Source organism: Malania oleifera, chromosome 4 (assembly GCF_029873635.1).
Source record: "Malania oleifera isolate guangnan ecotype guangnan chromosome 4, ASM2987363v1, whole genome shotgun sequence".
Taxonomy (NCBI): Eukaryota; Viridiplantae; Streptophyta; class Magnoliopsida; order Santalales; family Ximeniaceae; genus Malania; species Malania oleifera.
Window position 1 is genome coordinate 109,611,066 of NC_080420.1, and position 26,851 is coordinate 109,637,916.

At 38.6% G+C, this 26,851-nt stretch overlaps 1 protein-coding gene across 4 annotated transcripts in view; it reads left to right on the top strand.

Moving 5' to 3' along the window:
- The window catches only part of LOC131153043 (FRIGIDA-like protein 5), a 58,473-nt gene that overhangs the window by 17,694 nt on the left and 13,928 nt on the right, over positions 1-26,851 (top strand). For 3 of the 4 annotated variants that reach the window (XM_058105063.1, XM_058105062.1, XM_058105065.1), the window contains 3 exons: positions 19,753-19,925; positions 20,018-20,381; positions 21,181-21,651. In XM_058105063.1, the coding sequence (XP_057961046.1) occupies positions 19,753-19,925; positions 20,018-20,381; positions 21,181-21,651 (1,008 nt within the window). The remainder of the gene's footprint in view (positions 1-19,752; positions 19,926-20,017; positions 20,382-21,180; positions 21,652-26,851) is intronic. The other variant, XM_058105064.1, reaches the window with a different exon arrangement.

Consider the following 26,851-nt stretch of genomic DNA (forward strand, 5'->3'; position numbering starts at 1 on the left):
TCTTGCTTTGAGTTATCTTCATCAAGGGATCAGCAAGACCATCTATCCCCGCATCTTTGGCATTCAAAAGGTTAAAGACGCATTGGAAACACTGCGGAAGGAATTTCAATGAGACAATAAAGTAGTCTCGATCTGACTATAATCTCTTTGGAAGAACTTTGATTGCTTGGCAATGAAAGATTCTGAAATTATCATAGATTTTTTCTCCAAGGTTGCTGACATAGTCAACCAAATTAGAGTTTATGGTGTTCGGATAGAAGAAAAAAAGATTGTTGAAAAAATTCTTTGAAGTTTACCACCAAAATTTGATCATACAGCTGCAGCAATTGAAGAATCAAAAGACCTCTCAATTATGACCATGTTTGACCTCTGTGGTTCTTTAGAATCACATGAGGAAAGAATTAAAAGATCTTCAGGTCAGCCCTTGGAGCTGGCTTTTCAATCAAAGCTCAATTTGAACCGGAAAAATCAAGAGAGGAGGTGAAATTTTCAGCAACAAGACCAGTCTCAAAGAGGCCAAAATAATCAGTCTCGTGGTCGTGGAAGAGGCTGTGGCAGAGGCAGGAATTCTCAGCCTCAAAGGTCCAGCAATCAAGGACAGAATTGCATCATGTGCAAGAAGTCAAAACACACCTCAGCTGAATGCTATTTAAGGTGTAAAAGGTGCCACATTCCAAACCATTCAGACCGGGATTGTTGGCACAAGAAATATGAAAATTCAGAAGCAAATTTCAGTAAGGAAAATGATGAAGAGCAAGTGTTTCTCACTTGTCTTAATGCTGAAAGCAACCACGACAAGGTTGGTTACCTTGACAATGGTTGCAGCAGTCATATGACAGGTAACCGTGAGTTATTTGTTTAAATTGATGAAAATGTTTCAAATTCTGTTATTCTTGGAGATGGGAAATTTGTAAATGTTGAAGGAAAAGGTGTAATAGCAGTGCAGTCCATATCAGGTGAGAAAAAATTCATCCATGATGTTCTTCATGTCTTAAGTCTTGCTCACAATCTCTTAAGTGTGGGGCAATTAATTCAAAAAGGATATCAAGTCCATTTCGAAGGAAATGAATGCAGAATCATAGACAAGAAGAAGAACTCACTAATGGCTATAGTTGAGATGACTCGAAACAAGGTTTTTCCACTCTCCATCAACTACACAAGTCTAGTGGCTTTGAAGAGTGAAATTTCAGATGAATCTCAACTAAGGCATCTCAGATGTGGGCATTTAAATCATAAGGGACTACAACTTCTCAAGCAAAAGGATATGGTTTGTGGTCTTCCCCAAATAAATCAAATTGAAGGAGTTTGTGAAGGTTGTATTTACGGGAAGATGCACCACCTTCTTTTCCCCAAAACTTCTCAGAGGGCCAAAGCACCTTTGGAGCTAGTTCATGTAGATATATTTGGTCCCACAAGAACACCATCTCTTGGAAACCAAAGGTATTTCATTTTTTTGTTGATAATTTTACTAGAATGATATGGTTGTATTTTATTCAGGAAAAATCAGATGCCTTCTCAATATTTTTGGAGTTCAAAGCCCTCGTTGAAAGGCAAAGTGGGTTGAAAATGAAGACCTTAAGAACTGATCATGGAGGTGAATTCATATATCACCCGTTCATGAATTATTTCAAGAAGGAAGACATTCAAAGGCAACTAACAGTGAGTAGAAGCCCTCAGCAGAACGGAGTTGTTGAAAGAAAGAACCGAACCATTGTTGAAATGGCTCGGAGCATGTTAAATGGTAAAAGACTTCCTAATTCTCTTTGGGCTGAAGCTGTACGTACCATTGTTTATATCTTAAACAGGTCACCAACAAAATCAGTGAAGAATAAACCTCCCTATGAGGCTTGGAGTGGGAGAAAACCAGATGTTAGTCATCTGAAAGTGTTTGGTTGTCTAGCCTACTCACTCAACAAAGCTCCTAATAAGGACAAGTTTGACTAGAAGGGAGAAAAACTTCTGTTTATTGGGTACAACGATGAATCAAAGGCCTACTAGTTGCCGAATCCTGTTAATTACAAGCTGACGGTGGCTATAGATGTCATCTTTGACGAAAAAGGAGTATGGCAGTGGACTTCCAGCGGCTAAAACTCAACAAATAATCTAGATTTTGTACCAATTGAAGCAACAAGACCTAATTCAGCTACTGAATCTCAGAATCTAGCAATTCTAGAAGCTGAAATTGCACCCGGGAACCTTAGTTCAAAATCTAAAAATTCAGAAAATGAAAGAACTTCATCCTCTTCACCTGTCCTAAGAAGATCTGAAGGAGTTAGAAGACCTCCAGAGAGGTATGGTGATTTTAGAAGCTATTTTTCTAATGAAAATTTAGAATTTGCTCTTTTCTCTTGTGAGCCATGTAGTGAAGGATAAAAAATGGAAAAGGGCCATGGAAGAAGAGCTGAATGTGATTGAAAAGAACAACACATGGAAGCTTATGGATCCTCTGGAAGGCAAAGACATTATTGGTCTCAAGTGGGTTTACAAAACCAACTACAACAAGGATGGTTCCATTCAAAAGTACAAGACCAGATTGGTTGCCAAAGGTTATTCTCAACAACCTGGAGTTGATTTCAATGAGACCTTTGCACCGGTTGCAAGAATTGAGACAATTCGGCTTGTACTTGCAATAGCTGCCAAATTGGAGTTAAATGTGTATCAAATGGATGTTAAATCTGCGTTTCTCAATGGAGAACTAAATGAGGAAGTTTATGTTGAGCAACGATGTGGATATAAAGTGAAGGGCAAAGAAGAAAAGGTGTACAAACTGAACAAGGCTTTGTATGGCCTCAAATAAGCTCCACGAGCTTGGAACAACTTAGGGATCATGAAGTACTACCTCGGGATGCAAGTTAAGCAAGGAAGAAGGGAAATTTTCATTTCCCAAGAAAAGTATGCAGCTGATATCTTGAAGAAATTTCATATGAAGGACTGTAAGGCTGTAGGTACTCTTATGGCTCTAAATGAAAAATTAAATTCTGATGATGGAGTTAAGAAATTCGACGAAAATCAGTATAGGAGTTTAGTTGGATCCCTTATTTACTTGACTCATACTAGGCCTGATATTACACAAGCTGTTAGTATGTTGTCTTGGTTCATGCACAGCCCAAGTGTACTTCATTATGCAGCAGCAAAAAGGGTATTAAGATACCTTAAAGGCACACTAAAACTTGGACTGAAGTACAACAAAGATTTTGAGTTTGTTTTGACCGGTTTCATTGACAGTGATTGAGCCGGATCAGTTGATGATCAAAAAAGCACATTGGCATATGTTTTCTACCTTGGAAATGGCACCATTTCATGGTGTTCAAGAAAGCAAAACACTATTGCCTTGTCATCTGCAAAAGCATAATATATTTCAGCAACGGAGGCTGCTTGTGAAGGAGTTTGGCTGAGGAAATTACTTAGTGATTCAGGGCTGAAGCAAGAGGGTCCTACAACCTTTTATTGTGATAATATGTCAGCAATAGCTCTCACTAAGAACCCAGTTTTTCATGCTAGGACAAAGCATATTGAGGTTAGACATCACTTTATTTGTGACCTTGTGCAAAAGGAAGAAATTCAGCTAGAATTTATCAGCACTAATGAACAACCAGCAGACATGCTCACAAAACCTATTACTACTAAGAAGTTTTTTAAGTTCAGAGACATGTTAGGACTCACAGCTTTAGAGGGGAATTTGTGAGAAAGTTGTGAACCTACTAAAGTTAGTTAATTCAGTTATTTAGTTGAAAAGTCAGCAGACAACTCAACTTACAGTCAGCAGAATATTCAGCAATAAAATCATTCCTTCAGCAAGTTGCAGCCAGTGTGATTCTTATTCAAAGATCTGTTCAGTTTTTTCAAAGTGGAATACAACTGTCATCCATTAATAGCACAAGAGTGAGTTATTTAGTCTAGGAATTTGTCATATTCTTTGCCTTGTTTCTAGGTTTATTTAATAAGTTGTTAAGTATCTAGAATATTAAAATTTCCCATCTATTCTCCATGTACTCTGCCCTATAAATACTGGCCTTATCCCAGTCATTTTAAGTTGTGAGCAAAAAGTGCAGCACTGTTGCTTTTTATATATGTAATTTCTTCAAGTCAGTAAATTAAAGAGGCATTTTTCAATATTTTTTCGTCTCTGTTTTTTTCTATTCTTCTGTTCCAACAGTGTCACGGGCCGAATATTTCACACCTTGGTGAAGGTCCATGCGGCGCTAGCTAAAGCACTCTTGTTTAACTAGCCAGCCTAGCATTTACCACGATTCACTAACAGAACACTTTAATAGTCATTCAAAGAAGTATAAGCGAAAGTATTAAACAACTTATGAAAGCAATGATACACAAGCAGTAAATATTGAAGTAATGTAGTTCATTAATCAACACCACTGTTAACAATGTGTGTCTAGAGGGAGGCAAGTAGGTTGAACACATTTACATTAGCTAGTGCGTTGAAATTGATGAACACTCGCCTCCCCCAAAGAGCTTTCAATGCTATTCTCACTCTGGCACTAGGAAACATCAATATGACCGAGGAGTCATACTCCCCTCTTTAGCTTAGGGAAAATTATCTCTAAAATAATGTTACACTAGTATTTACATGATGGAAACCCATCCCAGACGCACGAGACAAGCGGTCACAGGCAAGCATAATGCCTTGAACAAGCTCAGCTTGAAATGCTTCCTCACTTATGCGGTCAACGTCCTCGTAGACTTTGAAGCTATATACACTTTAACTTTGTCCGCAAACGGTTGCATATTTTCCGCAAAAACCCAATTGATTTCTTTGTCGCCAAGGCCTTTCCACTTCACTAAGAACTTCTACGGCTTCTTCCTTGAGGATGTGAACTCTCTATTCGTAATGATGTCTTCAACTTTCGTCTATTGAGTTGTACGATCTTCAATTTTGCTATGGTTGACTAACTTTTGCTTGGATCTTCAGTGTCGGCGTTAAATGATTTAAGGCAGTTGACTTGAAACACTGGATGCACTTTCATCCAAGCTAGAGGGTCAATTCTGTAAGAAACTTTCTTGACTTTGGCTAAGATGGGGACTTGTCCTTCATACTTATGAAGTAGTCTCCTATTTTGTCTCGTAGTGATATGATTTGTTCAAGATTAAGCTTAACAAGCACCAAGTCACCTACGTTCAAGTGTTGCAGTCTTCTCCCCTGATTAGGGGTGGCAAAACGGGTTCACGGGCCGGGTTCGAGCGGGTCGTAAATGGGTTGGGGTTAAACAGGTTTGGGTTGACCCGTTTATTAATGGGTCACTACTATGTAAGCCCTAACCCGCCCGTTTAATAAATGGATGATAAATGGGTCACTCATTTAAAAAATATAATTAATTTATTTAAAATTTTTTTAAACATTTTATAACATATTTTTAAAAAAGTAAGCAGCCTTGACCTCACAAAACAGAAGCTCCCCACCCACTCCTCACGGCTGTGCACGAGAGAGAAATGGAGAGTGAGAGATGGAAAAGAGAGAGATGATATAGTGAGAAAGGGAGAGCGAAGGAGGGCAGCAAGGTGGCAATGTCGAGTGAGGATGGCCATGATTGGAGGTGTCTGTGTGCTGGCGGCGACTTGTTTCTCTTGAACCAAATAAGAGGGTGCAAACATGCACTTGCATGCCCCACTTGTATGATGGCATTTGTAGCAAGCAAGCTAGTTTTAATTGTGTCTCATCACTAGCTACTAGTGTTGTGCCTAGCTGCAACTCAAGATATTGCTTTTACTTTTATAGTTTCTGCACAACTATGTGGGTGAAGGACTTTAATGGCTATTCAATACTGACAACTGATTCATAGTAACTAGGCACCTGCCAACACAAATGTATGGAGTAGAATATATATATATAAAGTCGTGAGCGCGCGCGTGAGGGAGAGTGAGATAGGGGTGGTACAACAACGGGTGGCCCGACTCGAACCCGCCTAACCCGTTTAATAAACGAGTCGGGTCTGGGTTGATCCGTTTATAAACGGGTCAGCTTGCATTAAACCCAAACCCGATTAAACGGGTGGGTCACGGATCACCCGTCGGGTTTCGACTTGTTTTGCCACCCCCTACCCCTGATCTGCCCACTTCTTCATCCGCCTTTGAAGCTTTCTCTAGTTAGGCCTGGGCAATCTCTGCATTTTGTCTCCATTCTTTGGTGAACATGTACACTTTGGGATTCTTTCTTCTGTATGACTTGTCCACTGTGTGGGGTTACAGCGGCTGCTGGCCTGAAACAAGCTCGAAAGGACTCTAGTTGGTTGTTGAGATTTTTTGGGCGTTGAAACAAAACTAAGTCACATCAAGTAGTTGCACTCAATTCTTCTTATTGGTGTTGACGAAATGGCACAAGTACTCTTCTAGTTACCCATTGAATCTCTTTGTTTGTCCATTTGTCTATGGATGATAGCTCGGAGAGATGTCAAGTTGTGAGTCGAGGATTTTGAAAAGTTCTGTCCAGAAGTTGTCAATGAATCTTGAGTCTCGATCACTGACGATATCTTAGGGAGCGCTCAACACTTCATAATATTCTTGAAGAATAATTGTGTCATCTCCTCTTTGGAACAGTACTTCGGTGCAGGTATGAAGGTACTGTACTTCAAAAACCTATCTATAACCATAAGTATAGACCCTACATCTCCCACTCTAGGCAGGCTGGTGATGAAGTTTAGTGAGACACTTTCCACGGTCTGGATGGTACTGGTGGGGCTCTAGTAGCCTTGCAATCTTCTTCTGCTCCACCTTGTCTTGTTGGCAGGTGAGGCAATTCCAGGTATAATCAATCACATCATTATGCATGTGTGGCCAATAATACCTCTGCTTCGGCAACGCTAAAATGTGCTGCCATCCTAGATGTCCGCCCCACACGGTGTCATGACACTCTCTCAACAGTGTCTTCCTCAAATCCCCAACTCATGGCACAAAGAGACGACTACCATGAGTCATCAACAACCTGTCTTCCATCTAGAACTGATGTGCTTTGCCCTCTTTTGTCAGCTTCACGAGGTTTTGTGCAACTGAATATTTGGCTAGGTTCTCCTTGATGCACTCCCACATCGTCGTGGTAATTGTATACAGCGTCAAGTGTGTTACCATTTGTAAGGTTGCCAGCTTGATCTTCCTGCTTAGTGCATTCGCAACCTGGTTCATGCGCCCCGCCTTGTGCTCAAATGAGAAATCAAATTCTATCAAGAATTCTTGCCATCGGCCTTGCTTGGGTGTCAAGTTTGGTTGTGTGAAGAAGTGGCTAGCACCCGAGTCATCCGTTTTCACCACAAACAAGTAGGTAATGTCGCCACATGCGGAAACAATGTATCACTGCTAGTATCTCCTTCTCTTGAGTTGTGTACTTCCGTTCCGCTTCACTAAACTTATGACTGTTGTTGTATAACGAGATCTCCCTCATGTAACGAGGTTCCTCCAAGGGCGTAGTCCAATGCATCTGTGTGTACCTTTAAGGGTTTCATGATGTTCAGAATAACAAGTACCAGTCTCTCATCATGGCATCTTTCAAGTCATCAAAGGCACCTTCAAACTTCTCTGCCCAGTTCCACCCTTGACCCTTCTTCAATAGTTCCATCAAAGGAGTAGTTCTCCTCGTGTACCCCTCTACGAACTTCATGTAATAGTTGGCAAGACCAAGAAAGGAATGTAGCTGCTTCATTGTCATTGGGATCTTCCATTCCTAAATATCTCTCACTTTTTCCATATCCATCCTGATATGACGTTGCTCAATCACATGACTAAGGAATTTGATGCTTCACTGAGCGAAAGAGTACTTCTCTTTCTTCACATATAGATTGTTCTCCTTCGGCTTGTCAAACACCTTCCGTTGATGCCCTTAATGTTCCTCTAGAGTTGAACTGTAGACAACAATATCATCTAGGTACACCATGACAAACTTTTCGAGGTACTCATGAAATACCTAGTTCATCAAAGTATAGAATGTTGCAGGTTCATTCATCAACCTGAATGGCATCACCAAGAATTCATATGCCCCATACCGCATCACACAAGTCGTCTTCGGCTCATCCCCATAAGCTATTCTCACTTGATAGTAGCATGACTTCATGTCAAGTTTAGTGAAATACTTGGCATGACTCAAGTGATCAGACAAATTGGCAATCAATGAAATAGGATATTTGTTGCGCACTGTCACCTTGTTGAGCGCGCGGTAGTCTACGCACATCCGCATGCTCCCATCGTGTTTCCTATGAAATAACATTGGTGCTTCAAACAGTGCTTTGGAAGGACCAATATATCCTGCTTCCAACAAATCATCAAGTTGCTTTCTCAGCTTTGCTAGCTCTGGAGGCGCCGTTTGATATGGCCCCTTAGTAGGTGGCTTCACTCCTAGATACAACTCAATCTCATGCTCCACACCCCGTTGTGGAGGCAAGTGGTGAGGTGGCTTATTTAGCATCACCTCTTTGTACTCATCCAACATAGCTTGGATGGTCGCAAGCACTAGCTCTTAGTCTACTTCTCTTCTACCACTGTCGTGGCGAGATATGCATGGTTGAAAGGAGCTTCTCATTTTATGCTTTCTTCATAATGACTTGCACCATGCAAGGGTGATCTCCCATCAGACACAGAGACCCAGCAAAAGGCATCGGCATTGACTTAGTTTCCCTCAAGAATTCCATTCCCAAAATGACTTGAAAGTTATCCAACGACACCACTGTGAAATTCGCATGTCCTACCCACTACCCAAGCTTACAGTGACTTGTTTGGCTACTCCATGAGTAGGTTGGGCTATACAATTCACCGCTTTCATGCGTTTTGAATCCTTTTCCAAGGTAAGTTGAGTCTCCTTGTTTCAGCTTGTGAAACAAAATTATGGGTTGCTCCGTAGTTCACCATAGCACGGGTGGTCTTCCCATTTATCCTTAAGCCCACAAAAATCAATCCTTTCACCTTTGTAACTTTCGGCGCTTTCGCCTTCTTCTCCAATGCATTCACTAGCCGCATTGCACCCATCCTCGGGGTATCCTCCTCCTTTTCATCATTCTCTAATGCCTTATCTACGATGGAAGTTTGTAAGGCATTGAGTGATGACTTGTGAGGGCATTCAAAAACTATTTGAGGGCCTTGACATAAGTAGCATGAAATCTTACCCTTACCATTGGGCGTATTGGACCCTTGATACGATGAAACTTCTTTTAAAGTTGACGCCATATTGTCGTCTCATTCACTTTTGGGTTTGCCCTTCTTGAAAGACTTTCCGCTATTTTCACCCACACCACTTTCTTTGGACGAAGTAGAATTATCACTAAGCGTTCCGCGACAGCTTGTGCAATAGACAAATCTTGAACTCTTTATCTATGAAGTTCTGTCCTTGCCCATGGCTTCAACCCCTTAAGAAATAGAACAACTTGTCTTTCTCCGGCATGTCCCGTATATCCAATATCAAAGCAGAAAATTATTTCACGTATTCCTTGATTGATCTAGTATGGTTGAGGTCTCTCAGATTTCTTCTAGCATTATACTCGACGTTCTCAAGAAAGAATTGGGCCTTGAGTTCTCTTTTCAAGTCCGCCCCCAACAATCCACTACACGACGTCCATTCTCAATTTCATCGTACTTGGTATGCCATCACAGTTTAGCGTCACCAAGTACATAGTCGCATTTTCCACTTTCACTTGTTCCAAGTCCGTCCTCAAAGTGCGAAACTACTGCTCCATATCAAACAAGAAGTTCTTTAACTCCTTGGCATCACGGGCACCCCCAATGTCTTGGGTTTTAGTACCTTGATCTTACCAAACCCCGGAGTGTTAGAGTTTCTCATTGCAAGAACCATCACATTCATCTTTGCAGTCAGATCAGCTATCTGAGCTTGCAAGGTCTCTATAGTGCGGTGAAAGTCCTCTGACATTTCCACCATTGTACTTTGTTGATGTTTTATGACCCCTCCAATTCATCAACACGTTCCGTAAGTCTAGCCATCTCTTCGGTCACATTGTTGGCTGTCGTCTTAGCAAGTGCTTCCAGCTCATCAATCCTTTGGGCATTGGTCGGCATGGTTTTTTACCAAAATTATATCAATCCTATAATGAAGGCAACCGAATTCATGTAAAAAATAACTTAGCTCTGATACCAGGTGTAACGGTCCTAGGCACAACTCCGGTGATGGGTTTGTCCTATAAAAGGTGCCTCACTTAGTTGGACCCTAGACCCTCCTTATAAGCCCAAGATCTCCCTAGTACACATCCGATGTGGGACTGTGACATTGATCCTGTCATAGATCTGGTCCATTTCCCAAGCAAATTGCGGAAGTCAGATAAGACAGAGATGGATATACATCCAGTTAATGAATTCCAAACTCCTTTCAATTATTCAAGACAAACAAAAAGGGTCTAAACATTTAGTGTCATTAGGATGATTTTAGTATGGTTGCAAGTATAGGTTGGGAAGAAATTGATGATAATAACATAAGTATCAGATCAATGGTTGATTTGGGTTTTGCAGAGGGGTTAGAGGTTGGTATATCCCCAAGAAATAGAAAAATAGAAGGTGGATTGGGTACAAAATTTGATGTTTAGGGTTTTAATTCTGAAAAATTTAAGGGCCTTTAGGTTTATGCTCGTCAGAAGGTTGCTTTGATGGGTGCAGAAATGAAGAAATTATATGAAGATAAGAGAGAGCAATCTAGTGAGATAAGACCAAAGAGTCTAAGGAGAGATTCTGCTGTGGAATTGAGTATCATGGAAGATGAACTAGATAAGAGGATGGATATAGGAAGTAAAGGATTTTGCAAAGGAAGGAGGTTAAAAAATGGGGAGATTTTTCAGATAATTATAATGGTGACTTAAGTGAGTTTGAGTGTGATGGGGGTTTGTTGTTGGATGAGATTCGAGAACAATATGGTTATGTTTCTGATTCCTGCAATGATCTCAAGGACCCATCATATGTTCGTTCATCTAGCCTCACTCGAAGGATTAGAGGGGGGGGGGGGGTGTTCTATTTTTGAAGACAATGGATTGGGTAACAACTTGCAGTGCGATGATGGAATTTTGCCTTCACCAATGGAGGTGATTCCTAGGAAGGATTTGGATAAATTGGATTTAAAAATGTGTGATGATGGAGGAACGGAAGTGTATTTTGCTGGGGTAAGTACAAGGCAAAGAAGGATAAGAAAATCTTAAGTGCTTAGTGAATTAAGATGGAAAGAGATTGAAAAGGGGTTTCCTTGGTTAATTGTTCTTTTTGCTTTATTTATTTTTATTGTTTTTCAAGGATTTTTTAGAAGAAGAATAACCATTCTTATTGAATTTCAAGAGACACGATTACAAGATAAATAGTAGAAGAAGACCACCAAGTTAGGAAGGCCACAAGATTGGCAAATCAAATTAGTAGATCTCTAGGCTTGAAAATAGGAAACTGAAACTACTAGAATCTGAAATAGTAATTTCAGATTCTATTCAAACAATAGAATTTCCTAATTTATTCCCTAGAAATCCGACACCCCCCCCCCTCCTCAAGTTGGAGCATAGATATCTATGATGCCAAACTTGCTTACAAAGAGCTTAAAACTAGGTCTGAAAAGTCCTTTGGTGAAGATATCGGCTATTTGTTGAGTAGTAGGAACAAAAGGCATGCAAATAGCTCCACTATCAATCATCTCTTTTATGAAGTGTCTATCAATATCTACATGCTTTGTGCGATCATGTTGCATTGGATTTTGAGCAATACTTAAGGTAGCTTTGTTGTCACAATACAACTTCATTGGCATGTTCACCGACATCAGCAACTCTTCAATAATTCTCTTTAGCCATAGCATCTCACAAACTCTGTTAGCCATAGCCCTATATTCTGCCTCGACATTGCTCCTTGCAACCATATTTTGTTTCTTGCTTTGCCATGTGACCATATTTCCCTAGACATAAGTACAGTATCCTGACGTGGATGTCCTGTCAATAACGGAGCCTACCCAATCTGCATCTGTGTATGCCTCTATGTTTTGCTGTGTGGTCTTCTGGAAGAGTAAACCCTTGCATGGTGTACTTTTCAAGTATCTGAGAATCTGATAAACTGCTTCAAGATGTTTCTCATAGGGTGAATGCATAAATTGGCTTACCAAACTCACAGCAAAAGCAATATCAGGCCGTGTATGTGATAAGTAAATTAACCTTCCCACCAACTTTTGATATCGAGTTGTATTCACTGGATCACCGTCCTTGTCATCTCCAAGTTTTTGATTGGGATCTATTGGAGTGTTTGCTGCCTTACAACCGCTCATCCCAGTCTCCTTAAGGAGGTCAAGGACATATTTCCGTTGCGAGATAACAATCACTTTCTTCAACCGAGCAACCTCCATTCGAAGGAAATACCTCGGAGATCCCAAGTCCTTGATCTCAAATATTGATGAGAGGGAAGTCTTCAATTGGTTCATCTCAAGTGCGTAATCTCCAGTGAGAATTATATCGTCTACATACACAATCAGTATAGCTATCTTCCTATCGTGTGAATGTCTTATAAACATCGTACGATCACCTTGCCCTTGAGTATACCCCTGACTTTTAGCAAACTGAGTGAATTTATCAAACCTGACTCTTGGTGACTGTTTTAACCCATCTAAGGACTTCTTCAGTTTAAACACATTTGTGCCAAACTTTTCACCAAATCCTAGAGGTGCATCCATGCACACTTCTTTCTTTATCTCCATTAAGAAATGCATTTTTTACGTCCAACTGTTGCAGAGGCCAGTCATGATTAGCTGCAGTGACAAAAGAACTCTTACAGAGTTTAGCTTTGCGACTAGGGCAAATGTCTCCAAGTAATCAATGCCATAGGTCCGAGTGAATCCCTTGGCGACCAATCGAGCTTTATACCGTTCTAGAGAACCATCAGGTTTATACTTGATTGTAAACACCCATTTGCACCCTACAATTGTCTTTCCTATTGGTAGATCAACTAACTCCCACGTTCCATTTTTTTTCAAGAGCTTTCATCTCCTCGTAGACAGCCTCCTTCCACTCAAGAACTTTCATAGCATCCTGCACAGTATTAGGAATCTCCATACAAGAGAATTGTGAGGTAAAAGCGCAAAAAACAGGTGAGAGATTTTCATGACACATAATTGGATAATGGATGTTGGGTGCAAGACCTCATACTCTTCCGTACAGCAATGGGAAGTTCAGAATCATCGAACTTAGGATTGGAACCAGATTCGGGTTCAGAACTAGAGGAATCAGAACTCGAAGATGAAATGGACTGAACATGAGGTAAAGGCTCGGTGAGGACATTACCTGGAGGGTTTACGGGTTCTGGACAGTGTAAAGTATTAGAAGACCCTTTCTTTCGAGTTGTCCTCTGTCGCGAGTAGACAATGTCAAATGGTACCAACACTGTGGTGTTTTGTTTTTTGCTTCTCATTTGTTAGTCATTATAGGATCATGAACATCATGAGATGGCACTGTAGGAATAACCACCTTTTCAGTATCTTAAAAACTCGACTCACTTTTCCCTGGTATAATAAAGCTTGGTTTTCAGGTTGAATAATCAAAGTTGGAGAAGGATCATTTTGCGAGTCTTTAGTTTGGAAAAAATCATGAAACACAGCTGAATCTTTGTTTTGGTTCCCCCCAAAAGATGAGGCGTAAAATAGGGATGTGATTCAAAGAATGTAACATCCATTGTAACAAATGTTTTTTTATTGGAAATGGGTTCAAAAAATTTATATCCCTTTTGAGTGGGAGCATAGCCAACAAACACACATTTTTGTGGCTCGGGGTTGAAGTTTTCCTTGATTATGACTATGAATATGAACAAAAGCGGTACAACCAAATATCTTTAGTGGTAAAGAAGAAGACAACTGATTTGTTGGATAAAACTTATGAAAAACATCAAAAGGCGTTTCAAAGCTTAAAACCTTATTAGGCGTTCTATTTATGAGATATGTAGCAGTAAGAACGACTTCACCCTAAAGATATTTAGGTACCTGATTGGTAAAAAGCAATGCCCGAGCTACTTCCAATAAGTGTTTGTTTTTTATTTCAGCCAAATCATTTTGTTGCGGAGTGTCGACACAAGAACTTTGATGAACAATTCCTTTTTCAAGAAAAAAGGCCCAACATGTTTTTGAAATATTCATGACCATTATCACTCCGAAATATTTGAATATTTTTTTGAAATTGTGTTTGTACCATGGTGTAAAATTTTTTGAAAATTGTTTCCACTTCAGTTGTTTTATTTATGAAATAAACCCAACTTAATCTCGTGTGATCATCAATAAGGGTCACAAACCATTTTTTGCTAGAATACGTAGATGTTCTACATGGGCCTTAGATATTACTATGAATCACAGTAAATGGTGTAGTTGGTTTGTGGGGTTGGGTGGAAAAGGATGCACGATGATGTTTAGCAAATTGACAAACTTCACATTGAAAAGAAGATGGGCTTTTATTCCGAAATAAATTGGGAAACAAGTATTTTAAATATTGAAAACTAGGATGGCCTAACCTTTAATGCCATAACATGATATCATTATCTTTGAAAACAGAAACAGAATTTAAGCAAGTACTTTGACATTGTCTACTCGAGCTAGGTCCATCGTCAAAATAATAGAGTCCGTCTCTTCCCTTAGCAATGGCAATCATCCTCCCCGTGGTCAATTCCTGAAACTCACAATAAGAAGAGTAGAAATTAGCTTGACATTGATGATCGGAGGTAAATTTACCGATGGACAACAAATTGCAAGACAAATTTGGAATGTGGAGCACATCATGGAGAGTTAACAACGAAGTGAGTTTGATAGTTCTTGTGCCGGCAATTACCGAGAGTGAACCATATGCACTTTTGACCTTTTTACTGCCTGCACACGGACTATAGGATGAGAACAATTTGGAGCAACCAGCCATATGATCAGTTGCGCTAGAATCAATTATCCAAGAATGAACAAAATTAGGAATAACACCTAAAAATGTAGTAGCAAGAGAGTTACCCTTATGTATCAAAGAACAAGATGGAGTTAAGGACAATTTTGGAGATTGAAACAATTTGTACATGTCCTCTAATTGCTCCTTGGTAAAAGGGACTACATCCGAGTTGGTAGAAGGCTCCCGAGTCTCTTCAGCAGTGGCTTGGTAGGCGTGACTGTCATGTTTCGATTTTGGCTTCCAATTTGCTGGCTTACCATGAAGCTTCTAACTCATCTCCTTTGTATGCATCGGTTTTTTGCAATGCTTGCACCATGGTTTCTTACGCGCATTGAGTTTTGTAACCGTGAGATAAAGGGCTGAATTTTGGGAGTAGAAATCAACAGATAGAGACTTGGGAGGAATAGTGGGATTGGGCGGAATGGTTTCGGAAGTATGGGTAGAGCCGGTAGGATTTCTTAGGGCGCCGGTCATCGCTGATTTATATGACATCATCAGAAGAAAGAACAAAATAAAAAAAAAAAAACCACGAGGCTCTGAAATGATCAAGGATTTTTTAGAAGAAGAATAACCATTCTTATTGAATTTCAAGAGACACGATTACAAGATAAATAGTAGAGGGAGGCCACCAAATTAGGAAGGCCACAAAATCAGCAAATCAAATCAGCAGATCTCTAGGGTAGAAAGTAGGAAACTGAAACTACTAGAATCTGAAATAGTAATTTCAGATTTTATTCAAAAAATAGAATTTCCTAATTTATTCCCTAGAAATCCGATAGTTTTCTTTTTTTTATTTCTTTTTTGTATTTTGTGGTTCGCAGTCCGCCCCTTCATCGGACACCGCATACACGGGAGCTTTGTGCACCGGCCTGCCCTTTTATGTTTTATTTTTTTGGGGGGAAGATTTCTTATCCTTTCACATTGTAACTTCTCTTTCTCAATCTAATAGGAGCATTAGATTACCACTTTACCTAAACACTTAAACTATTAGGTTGTGGGGCCTATAATGTATATCAAGCTTTAATACTCCCCCACGTGTGCAGTCTGACATCACGTGGAGAGATAAAGACATGATAGATAGCACCCATTACAAAGAATATAATAATTTTTTAAGCATCACACAATAAATGTGGGCAACACTAGAACTCAGGACCTCTTGATAACCAGCTCTAATACCATGTTAGTTTATCACTTTACCTAAAAGTTTAAGCTGTTAGATTACGAGCCAACAATGTATATCAAGTTTTAATAAAGAGGATGAAGGATACTATGTTGGGGTTAGATATTTCTTGTTGGACTTCTAGTTCCATCTTGTTTTTTCTCTATCATGCTTAATAAAATCTTATTTTTCAAAAAAAAAAAAAACTTAATAATAAGTAGATTTTCATCAAATAGCTATTATCAGCTTAGGCTATTGATTGAATAATTTTTTTTTCTAAAAATAGAAAATTAGTAAAAGGTAAAACATATATCCTCTTTATCCTTTTTCAACTTTTTTATGAAAGAAAGACTTGTCTAATTTTTTTTTTTTTTAAGATAAAAATGGGTTTCTAGCTTCATTTAACATATTCCATTTTTTTCACCTTTGTGAATTTATGCAGTTGTTTTGAATTTTTTATTGATCATCGTTATCTATATATATTTTTTGGTTATGTATACACGGATTTTTAAGCAATTTTCAGACATTTATTTGAATGGAGAAATGAGGTTTTCATCTAAATAAACTATATTGTGTAGTCCTTTTTCATCTATTGCATGGTACAACTTTGACTTAGTTGATTCATTTGGATTTCAGTTACCTGCTCATTTGCCGTTGGAATGAATGCCTATTGAGGGGAAACTAGAGCTACTTTTGTCATACTGATTTTTGAAGTATTATTATTTTTTCTCTATTGAGGCCTTGTGGCAATGTTTTAAGTTATTGTCTCTGGAATTGTAAAGGTTTACTCATTTTAAGTTTTTAGCTATCAAATTGAGGGAATGTCACGTGTGTCTCGACATGATTTTTTTCCTAATAATATATAAATATTTGTGATTTATTTTTTTAGAATACAACAACAACAACAACAACAAAAACAAAACCAAGCCTTAAGTCCCACTAGGTGGGGTCTGCTATATGAATCCTTTTCCGCCAATTTATGCGATGATGGACCATTTCTTTTGACAGATTTAGGGATATTAAATCCTTACTCAGTATCTCCTCCCAAGTTATTTTGGGTCTACACCAACCCCTTCTACTGCCCCCCACATTAACTAACTCACTCTTCCTCATTGGTGCACTACGTGGCCTACGTTGCAAGTGTCCATACCATCTAAGTCGTCCCTCCTTTATCTTATCCTCTATAGGAGCTACACCTAATTTATTGTGAATATATTCATTCCTTAATTTATCTTTCAATGTTATACCACTTATCCATCTAAGCATTCTCATCTCGGCATATTTTACTTTTTGGATATTATGTTTCTTTGTCGTCCAACATTCCAATCCATAAAGCATAGCTGGTCTTGTAGCTATCTTATAAAACTTCCCTTTCAATTTTAAGGGTATTCTACGATCACAGAGCACACTTGAAGCACTTCTCCATTTTATCCAACCTGCTTTAACTTTATGCATTACATCATTTCAATTTCTCCTTCAGCTTGCATAATAGATCCAAGGTATCGAAATCTACAAGTGTTATTTATTTCTTCATCATCCAGTTTAACTTTGTCTTCAATATTCCTCCTATCATTACTAAAATTACATTTCATATATTATGTCTTATTTCTACTTATCCTAAAGCCTCTAGATTTCAAAGCTTCTCTCCATTGTTCTAACTCAGCCTCTACTCCGTCCCTAGTTTCATCAATTAATACAATATCATCTGCAAACAACATACACCATGGAACCTCCTTTTGAATACTCTTAGTCAATTAGTCTATCACTAAAGCAAAAAGATAAGGACTCAAAGCAGATCCTTGATGTACACCTATGGTGATTGGAAATTCTCTAGTTTCTCCATCAATAGTCCTTACACTAGTCATTACTCCATCGTACATATCCTTAATAACATCAGTATACCTACTACATACACCATTTTTTTCTAAAACCCGCCATAGAACTTCCCTAAGTATTTTATCATATGCTTTCTCAAGGTCAATAAACATCATATGCAAGTCCCTCTTCTTTTCCCTTAACTTTTCCATTAATCTTTTTAAAATATATATATAGCTTCTGTGGTAGATCTCCCAAGCATAAAACCAAATTAATTTTCCGAGACCTTCGTTTCTAACTGTAATCTTTGTTCAACTACCCTTTCCCATAGTTTCATCATATGACTCATAAGTTTAATTCCTTAATAGTTATTACAATTTTGTATGTCTTCTTTATTTTTGTATATAGGTATTAAAGTGTTTTTCCTCCATTCATCTAGCATTTTCTTAGTTTTTATAATTGTATTAAATAGATTAGTTAACCATATAATTCTGTTATCACCTAAGCATTTCCAAACTTCAATTAGGATGTTATCTAGTCCCATAGCTTTCCCATTTTTTCTTCTTTTTTAGTGCAAACTTAACTTCGTTAACTCTAATTTTGCGAATAAATCTCATGTTTTTTGTCTTTTCCTCATTTGAAAATTTTAGGTTTAAGCTTTCTATTAGGTTTTCATTAAACAACTTACTAAAGTAACTTTGCCATCTTTCTTTAATGTCTTCGTCCTCAACCAAGACAATATCATCCTCACTTTTTATACATTTTACATTTCTAAGTCCTTACTCTTCCTTTCTCTAGTTTTAGCAAGTTAAAATATATCTCTTTCCCCTTCTTTTATATCTAATCTATCATACAAACTATTAAATGATTTGTATTTAGCTTCATTAACGACATTTTTTGCATATTTTCTTGCCTCCTTATACTTTTCAAAGTTATCATTGTATCTACATTTTTGCCACATTTTATACCAAATTCTTTTTGTCTTTGTGGCTTTTTGGTCATCTTTATCCCACCACCAACTTTCTTTGCTATTCGAGAATCTTCCCCTTGATTCACCTAAAATCTCTTTTGCTATCTTTTTAGTAGAGCTAGCTAATCTATTCCAAAAAGTATTTGTATCTATCCCATTCTCTATAGTCCAATCCCCATCTTTGATCATTTTATCTTTAAATTTTATTATATTTTCTCCTTTTAGGTTCCACCTCCTAGTTCTCTTACACAAGTTTATTTAATCATTTTTCTTCCATTTTTTAATACATATATCTAACACTAAGATTCTATGTTGTGTGGTTAGGCTTTCACCTGTATAACTTTACAATCCTTGCATGATAAACTATCTACCCTCCTAGTTAAAAAATATCTATTTGACTTCTATTTTGTCCACTTTTAATGGTTATTAAATGTTCTTCTCTCTTCTTAAAGCAAGTATTCATTATACTAAAATCATATGACATAGCGAAGTTTTAGATTATCTCCCCAAGCTCATTTTTGTCTCCATATCCATATCTACTATGTATCCATTTATTTTTTTAGAATATTAGTTTAAAAATTATTGCTGACATCCAAATATTGTCCATTAGAATGATTTCAAGGAGTCATTGTCTCCATAATGCTGCAATTGATTATTGATATGGAGAACTGTATTTCCTAGGAACAGTTCTCTCCTGCCAAGAGAACTTCTTGTAACTTTTTGCTGTTGCCTCTTGTATTATTTCTTTTATGTTATAGTAGTCTTGCCCAGTCGACTATCAACATATTCCTAGTTTCCTAGTTTTCCCATCATAAGTGTAGACTTTTTTGTATTTATATTTTCTGTATTCATATAACACTTATTGTGAGTTTTAGTTGGTGATTACTCTTAAGCAATTTGATTTCTGCATGGAAACTTGATGGAGTCGACAATTTTGTTCTTGTGTGCAGGATTTATTCAAAATCTTATTAAAAAGAAGAAGAATCCTGAGGCCATCAACTTTATTTTTGCATTTCGGCTGGTCAACGAATTCCCCCCTGTACCTATTTTGAGAAGGCATACAATGTATTGGAGGAAGTTTGCTACTAGAATGAGCAAGGGGGACAACTCACTTGAAGTAATGGTATGTACACAGTAGGTCTGCTATTTCAATGCCTACTTCTGAGTTTAAGGTTCAAATGCCATGAGACTTGTGTTTATTAAAAATTCTCACAGGCCAATGACAAAGAACTAGCTGCTCTGAGAGTTTTCGTCAGATGCATTAGAGATTACAAGTTCGAATCTGAATACTCAATTGAGTTATATGAAATACGCATTGAGCAATTGGAGAATTGGAGCGCATCCGTGAAAAGTTCTGTGCCAGCTCCTATCTCTGAGATTCAGCCACAACTGCTGGATGAAATGAAGCATTCCACTACCAGACCTGTATCCTCCTCTGATTCACGGAGTGAAAACCTGTGCAAGCATCTGCCAGATGGTGAGCAAACAGAACTTGAGCCAAAGGTTTCTATGCCTGCTGCTTCCACTGCACACTCAACAAAACCTCCTCAGCAGCAAGAAAAATTATGCACAAATAAAGGTACACCATACCAGGCACTTGCTGGAAACTACAATTTTTGGGGTGTTACCCCTATTAATTCACATATGATATTATCAACTTGGCCACGTTGACTGCACATTGCTCCTAATGGGGCTGCAGCAGTTGGGTTTTTTGGGTACCCATATTGCTGCCATCACTAATTTAAGAGTTAAGTAGTTTGGAGTTTCTGGGATGCCATACTTGCATGTGCGGATATAGGTGTAATGACCAACACTGCCCTAGGAACACATGGCCCGGTTTGGCCACTATCGGAGTTTGGTGTCTAGAAGTGGTTATGGTTAGTCACCGAAGTGTTATGACTGATATCATTCTCTTGTACCCAAAACAAGTAACTAGTCTCAATCTAAAATATTGATGTTAATATGTGAAGGTCGCCAGCCAATATCATAGGCCTTTACTTAGGAGTAGAAGGTAGGGTTGGGTTGGTCCGGATTAGGTTCAAGGTTCAAATATGCTATTATTTGCATAAAATTTTATATAAATGGTGACGAAGGCTAACTGATATACAATTTTCTGGTTGTGTCCATGTGTGACTAATCTTCTCTCTCTCTCTCTCTCTCTCTCTCTCTCTCTCACGTGCCACTCTAATACTAACAATTCTTTGCCTTTTGATAACTATGCTCTTACGCGCATTTTTCATTTCAATGAAGATACCCTCACGAATTTTGTTAATACTAGCTCTGTTTGTTTAGAACACTTGGTTTTTCCCTATAAGAGACATAGAAAGATTTGATTTCCTCAGCTTGACTCCTACTCAGCTTGTAATTTTGGAATGCAGTTAAAGAACCTAGATCTGAGCTTAAGACCCTCTGTGCAAATATGGACTCGAAGGCTCTGGTATCGTTCCTAAACCTAAACAACCTGAAAACTGTCCGCAATGAAGTGGGTGATGCTTTCCTATTTGCACCAGATGCTGCAAAACTTGTGTTGGATGCAATGGATGAGTTAAAATCTGGGGATGGTTGGTTGAGTTGTGTGGTGATGTTGGAGGAGCTGATGAGGGTTTCACTGCAGATAAAGGATGAGGTCAGGAAAGAGGCTAGGAGACTGGCAGGTGAGTGGAGGAAGAGGTTGGTGGTGGGAAATTCGGATTCACATGAAGTGTATGCATTTTTGCAATTTTTGGGTACATTTTGCTTGCAGTCTGGTTTTGATACCGATGAGCTTTTTGATTTTTTGGAAATTTTGCCTGGGTGGAAGAAAGCTGTGCATTTGTTCAGGGTGCTTCGTTTTGAAGATAAAGTCCCAGGTGAGTGTTATGAATATTGTGCTGTTTGTGGAGTTCTACAGAAACAAATATATCACACTGTTCAAAATAATGTTCTATGCATCTCTGCTTTTTTCTTTCTTAGTTATGTTGCCAATACATTGTTACTAGCTTGTCCCAATTTCTAGCCTAGCATTTTTAGCAATACTGTGTATTTGGGAACTATTTTGGTGGGCTTGCATTGAACAGATACTACTCTCTATTTATACTTCTCTGATTAGTATGATGTTTTAATCCAATTTTCATACTGTGAAAACTTTATTTTGTTCTCTTCCCTTCCGTTTTTTTTTTTCTAGTTAATTTGCTTTTTATTTGCTCACTTTTGAGAAAGTAGAAACATTATTCATTCTTATTGTTTAATATCCTGCTTGGTTTTGTGTGTTTGTGCATGTGTCAAATGATTACAACCAATGGAGTGCTTCTTTCTTGCAGACCACCATTTCACTGTAGGTGTAGACAATTTTACTCTTGTTAATTTGCTTATTTTATTGGCCCTTACTGGTAAATACATGGAGGTGGTTGGCACAATGGTTAGAAGAAAATTAATATAATTTGCCTTCAAGAAAAATTAGCATAATTTTCCTCAAGAAGCTAAGTTGGTAGGGGGAAAAGCTAGGAGAAAAAAATTTAATATTTTTTGGTCGAAAAAAGAAGAAAAATTTATTAAGAAGAAGTACAAGAAGGAGTATAAGAAATCCTCCATAAATGATACAATAACAAAAAAAAAAAAAAATCAGAACAAAACAGCCAGCCAATCATGTTGTAAAAAATAAAAATAAAAACCTTTAAAACATCCTGCTGCAAAGGCCCAAAGGCCCAAAAGGAGGCCATGTTCTGAATCCTATCCCAAAGCATAATGAAAGACATCTTCTTCCCTGTAAAAAATATGAGCATTCTGACCCCCAGGGTTGGTTCAGGTGGTAGTGCGGGCTGCGGGAGTGCCTTTCACGATGTCAGGTGTTCAAACCCTTCCGGGTTCGTTTCCGCCCCTGGATTCCTGAAATTTACCTCCCTCTGGAGTTGTGGGGTTGGCTTCAAGGGGCACAGGATTAGTCATGTGGACCGTAAAACGGACACATGGAAACCCGGTGCGTAATCCAAAAAAGAAATAAAAATATGAGCATTCCTCTCTGGCCAAATCCTCCACAAAACAGAAAAAATCGCACATTTTTCACAATGGCAAACCATCTTTACCCCTGCCAAAACCTGAAAAGGAGAGAGCCAACAAATCCTTAACTGACTCTGGACAAACTCAACTCTCTCCAGATAAGCCAAAAAGATTATTCTAGATCCTCCAGGGAGAGGTGCAATTAAGGTGTAGGTGAGAATCAGACACTGACCTTTTTTTATTTATTGAAAAACAAGATATTTTATTAATAAGAAGCAGCAAGGAGCATAAGAAATCCTGCTTAAAAGATACAAGAATAAAGAAAAAATCAAAATAAATCAGAAAGAAAATCTTTCAAAACATCTGGCTGCAAAAAACCACAAGGAGGCCAAATACTGAGTCCTATTCCAGAGCATTCCGTTCCAACCAAATCCCTAGCAAAACTGCAACAATTGCACTCCACAATGCCGAAGCATTTTTGTCCCTCCAAAAACCTAATAAATAGATAGACAATAAATCCTCCACCAACTCCAGGCACACCCAACCCTCTCCAAATAAGCCAAAAAATATTATTCCACATCCTCTAAGAAAAGGAGCAATGAAGGAACAAGTGAGAAGCAGATTGTGAATTTTGAAAACAAAGAGAACATACAAGGTAGCGCTCTCTCATTTTTTATAATAAAATAAATATATTATGATGGAAAGAAAACAAATTGCAAACTAAAAAAGGACATAGAGGTCATTAAAAAGAAAAAAAAAAGTATGGAGAAGAAATCCGAACAAATAACTAAATAAGGAAACGCCTTAATCAAGAAACCCCCTTATTTTCTCATGTCTTATATTCTTATTAGATGCCCCCATGGGAATTCTAAACATAGACAAATAGCAAAGAGAAGTTGGTAGATATGCCTGAATGAGGGTGATGTGATCACATAAAGAAACTAATCCAGTCATTTAATCACCTTAAAAGATCCCCCTAAATCTAGAGATCTAGGATTACTATCCCAAGGAACTCATAAATAGGTCTGAGGCCAATCTAAAATACCATACCTAGCTAATGAAGCTTACACCAAAGCCCTATCAGAACTTAGATCAATAGCCCTGATTCCACTCTTCCCCAAAGTAATTCTTATACCATATATGTGCGGAAAATTTGAAGAATTGTTGACAGTATTCCAGGCCTCTCTGTGATCATCTAAGAAAGTAATAGAGTATCATTTGAGAACTGTAAATGAGACACTACCAATGCCTCACTACCTGTCAATAGAAGGCCATAAATTATACCTTGTTAATAGCTATTAATCTAGGCTGTATATACTTTCATAAATAGGGGAGGAGATTTAGCTTACCATGTATAGCTTCCTAAAAGCACTCTATGTAAATTAGCTGGCTTACCATATATAGTAATTGGTAGTCTTGCCTATATAATGAAAGGCCTTCTCAAAAGAGAGGACAATTCAAACCATTCTGTTATGGTATCAGAGTTATTCTCTAAGCAATCTCAATCCTAGTTTTCTCAGTCATAGCCTCAGTACTTATGGAGAAATAAGATAATGTGTGTCAGATTCACTGGCAAAAATTATGCTGCTTGGGAGTTTCAATTGGAGACCTTTCTCAAGGGTAAAGAGCTGTGGGGACATATAGATGGCAGCAACAGGGATCTATTGCCGACAAGGCAGCTTGGGATGCCAAAGATAATCAAATCATGTCCTGGATTCTTGGTTCTATGGAGCCACATCTGATTCTTTCTCTGTGTCCTCATAGGTCTGCAAAGGCTATGTGGCATTATCTCAAGCAAGTCTATAACCAAGATAACAATGCTAGGTGCTTCGAGCTTGAGTTGGCCATTGCTAACTATACTCAAGGGGATCTATCAGTTCAAGACTACTGTGGTTTTCTGATTTTGTGGAATGATTATTCCGACCTTGTTATAGCCACGGTCTCTGCACAAGGATTGGAGGCAGGATTGGCGACAGTACAACACATACACAAAACCAGCCAAAGAGATCAATTTCTACTGAAATTGAGGGCTGACTTTGAATATGTATGTGCCTCTCAAGTAAATAGAGATCCTGTTCCGACTTTGGAGGCCTGTTTTGGAGAACTCTTGCGTGAGGAACAACACCTCAATACTCAGAATATTATGGAGCAGTATCGTGTTGCTTCTAATACTGTCTCAGGTGCCTATGTTGCTCATGGCAAAGGGAAGGTTGTGACGTGAGCACCACACTGTGCTATAGTTGCAAGAAATATGACCATATTGCCCCTAACTGTCCCCAGAAATTTTGTAATTACTGCAAGCAGCCAGGGGACATTATTAAGGACTGTACTATTCGTCCTTCACGCTCCAACAAGGTCTATCATGTTGTTGTTACTGGTGACTGACAGCCAGCTATGCCTGCTGCTCCCATATTCCAACAGCCAATGGTAGTGCTCTACCCATTGGGGCAGTTGGTGATGTATCTTCTTCCTTTAAGGATGTTCTTGTTTCACCTAATCTCTCTGTGAATCTAGTTTCTGTTGGCAAGCTTGTGGACCAAAATTATGATGTACATTTTACTCATGGTGGTTGTGTTGTGCAGGATCAGATGTCAGGGCAGTTGATAGCAAAGGGTCCTAAGCATGGATGTCTCTTTTCTCTGCGACTACCTGTTCCACAAAGCTTACCTTCTTTCTCTGTACTGACTTAACTTTGTAATAAGTCTAAAGTGTCAAATGAAGTTTGTCATAAGCGCCTTGGTCATCCTAATTCTAGGGTTCTATCTTATTTATTGAAATCTGGTCTATTGAATAATAAAGAGCATTCTTCTTCCACTATGTTTCCTGATTGTGCAACTTGTAAACTTGGCAAAAGTAAGACTTTACCCTTTCCTTCTAAAGGAAGTAGAGCCACCCACAATTTTGAGATCATTCATAGTGATGTCTAGGGTATTAGTCCTATTATTTCTCATGCCCAATACAAATATTTTGTGATATTTATCGATGTCTACTGCAGATATACATGGGTGTATTTCTTGCGGCACAAATCAGAAGTTTTTCATAAGTTCAAAATGTTCTTAGCTCTTGTTGACACAATTTTCAGCTGGTGTTAAAATTCTTCTGTCTGACTTGGTTGGGGAATATATGTCTCATGAGTTTCAATCTTTCTTGCAATCTAAAGGTATTGTCTCTCAACGTTCTTGTCCATATACTCCACAACAAAATGGAGTAGCTGAACGAAAGAATCGTCATCTTTTAGATGTTGTCCGGACCATGCTCATTGAGTCTTCAGTCCCTCCTACGTTTTGGGTAGAAGCACTTACCACAACAACCTCTCTTATAAATTGACTTCCTTCCCAAGTTTTGGATTTCGAGTCTCCATATTTTCAGGCTTTATCATCACAATCCTACCTATACAAATCTTCACATTTTTGGGTGTATGCTTTATGCATCTTCCCCCACCAGACAAAAACAAGCTTTTTGCCCAATCTGTCCGTTGTGCCTTCTTGGGATATAGTGTCACACAAAAGGGTTATTTATGCTATGATCCAAACTCTAATCGGGTTCGTGCTTCAAGGAATGTGCTATTTTTTGAAAATAAATGGTTCTTTCCTATGTCTTCCTCACCAAAGTCTTCCGTTGCTTTCTTGCCTTCTTTTGATGACACTTTTAGTGCTCCTAGTACTTATGTTGAAAGGTTCCAACTAGGCATGGTATACCAGCGCAGGCCTTTAGTGCTGCCCCCTTCTGCTCCTGTCTTGCCATCTGCTCCTTTGCGTTGCTCCTCTAGAGTATCTGGTCGTCCTAAGCATTATGGATTCCCGTCACATATGACAGGTACTACTACTTCTGCACTATTTGCCCCTTTATCTTCCATTGCTATTCCTACTGGTTACTCATAGGTAGTCAAAGAGAAATGCTGGCACCAAGCCATGCAGGAGGAACTATGTGCTCTTGAGGCTAATAAGATTTGGGAAGTGGTGGAATGTCCTGCAAGTGTGACTCCACTTGGATGTAAGTGGGTCTCTTCTATTAAGGTTAAGTCTGATGGTAGTTTGGGCAGGTATAAAGCCCGTTTAGTAGCTCTTGGAAAAA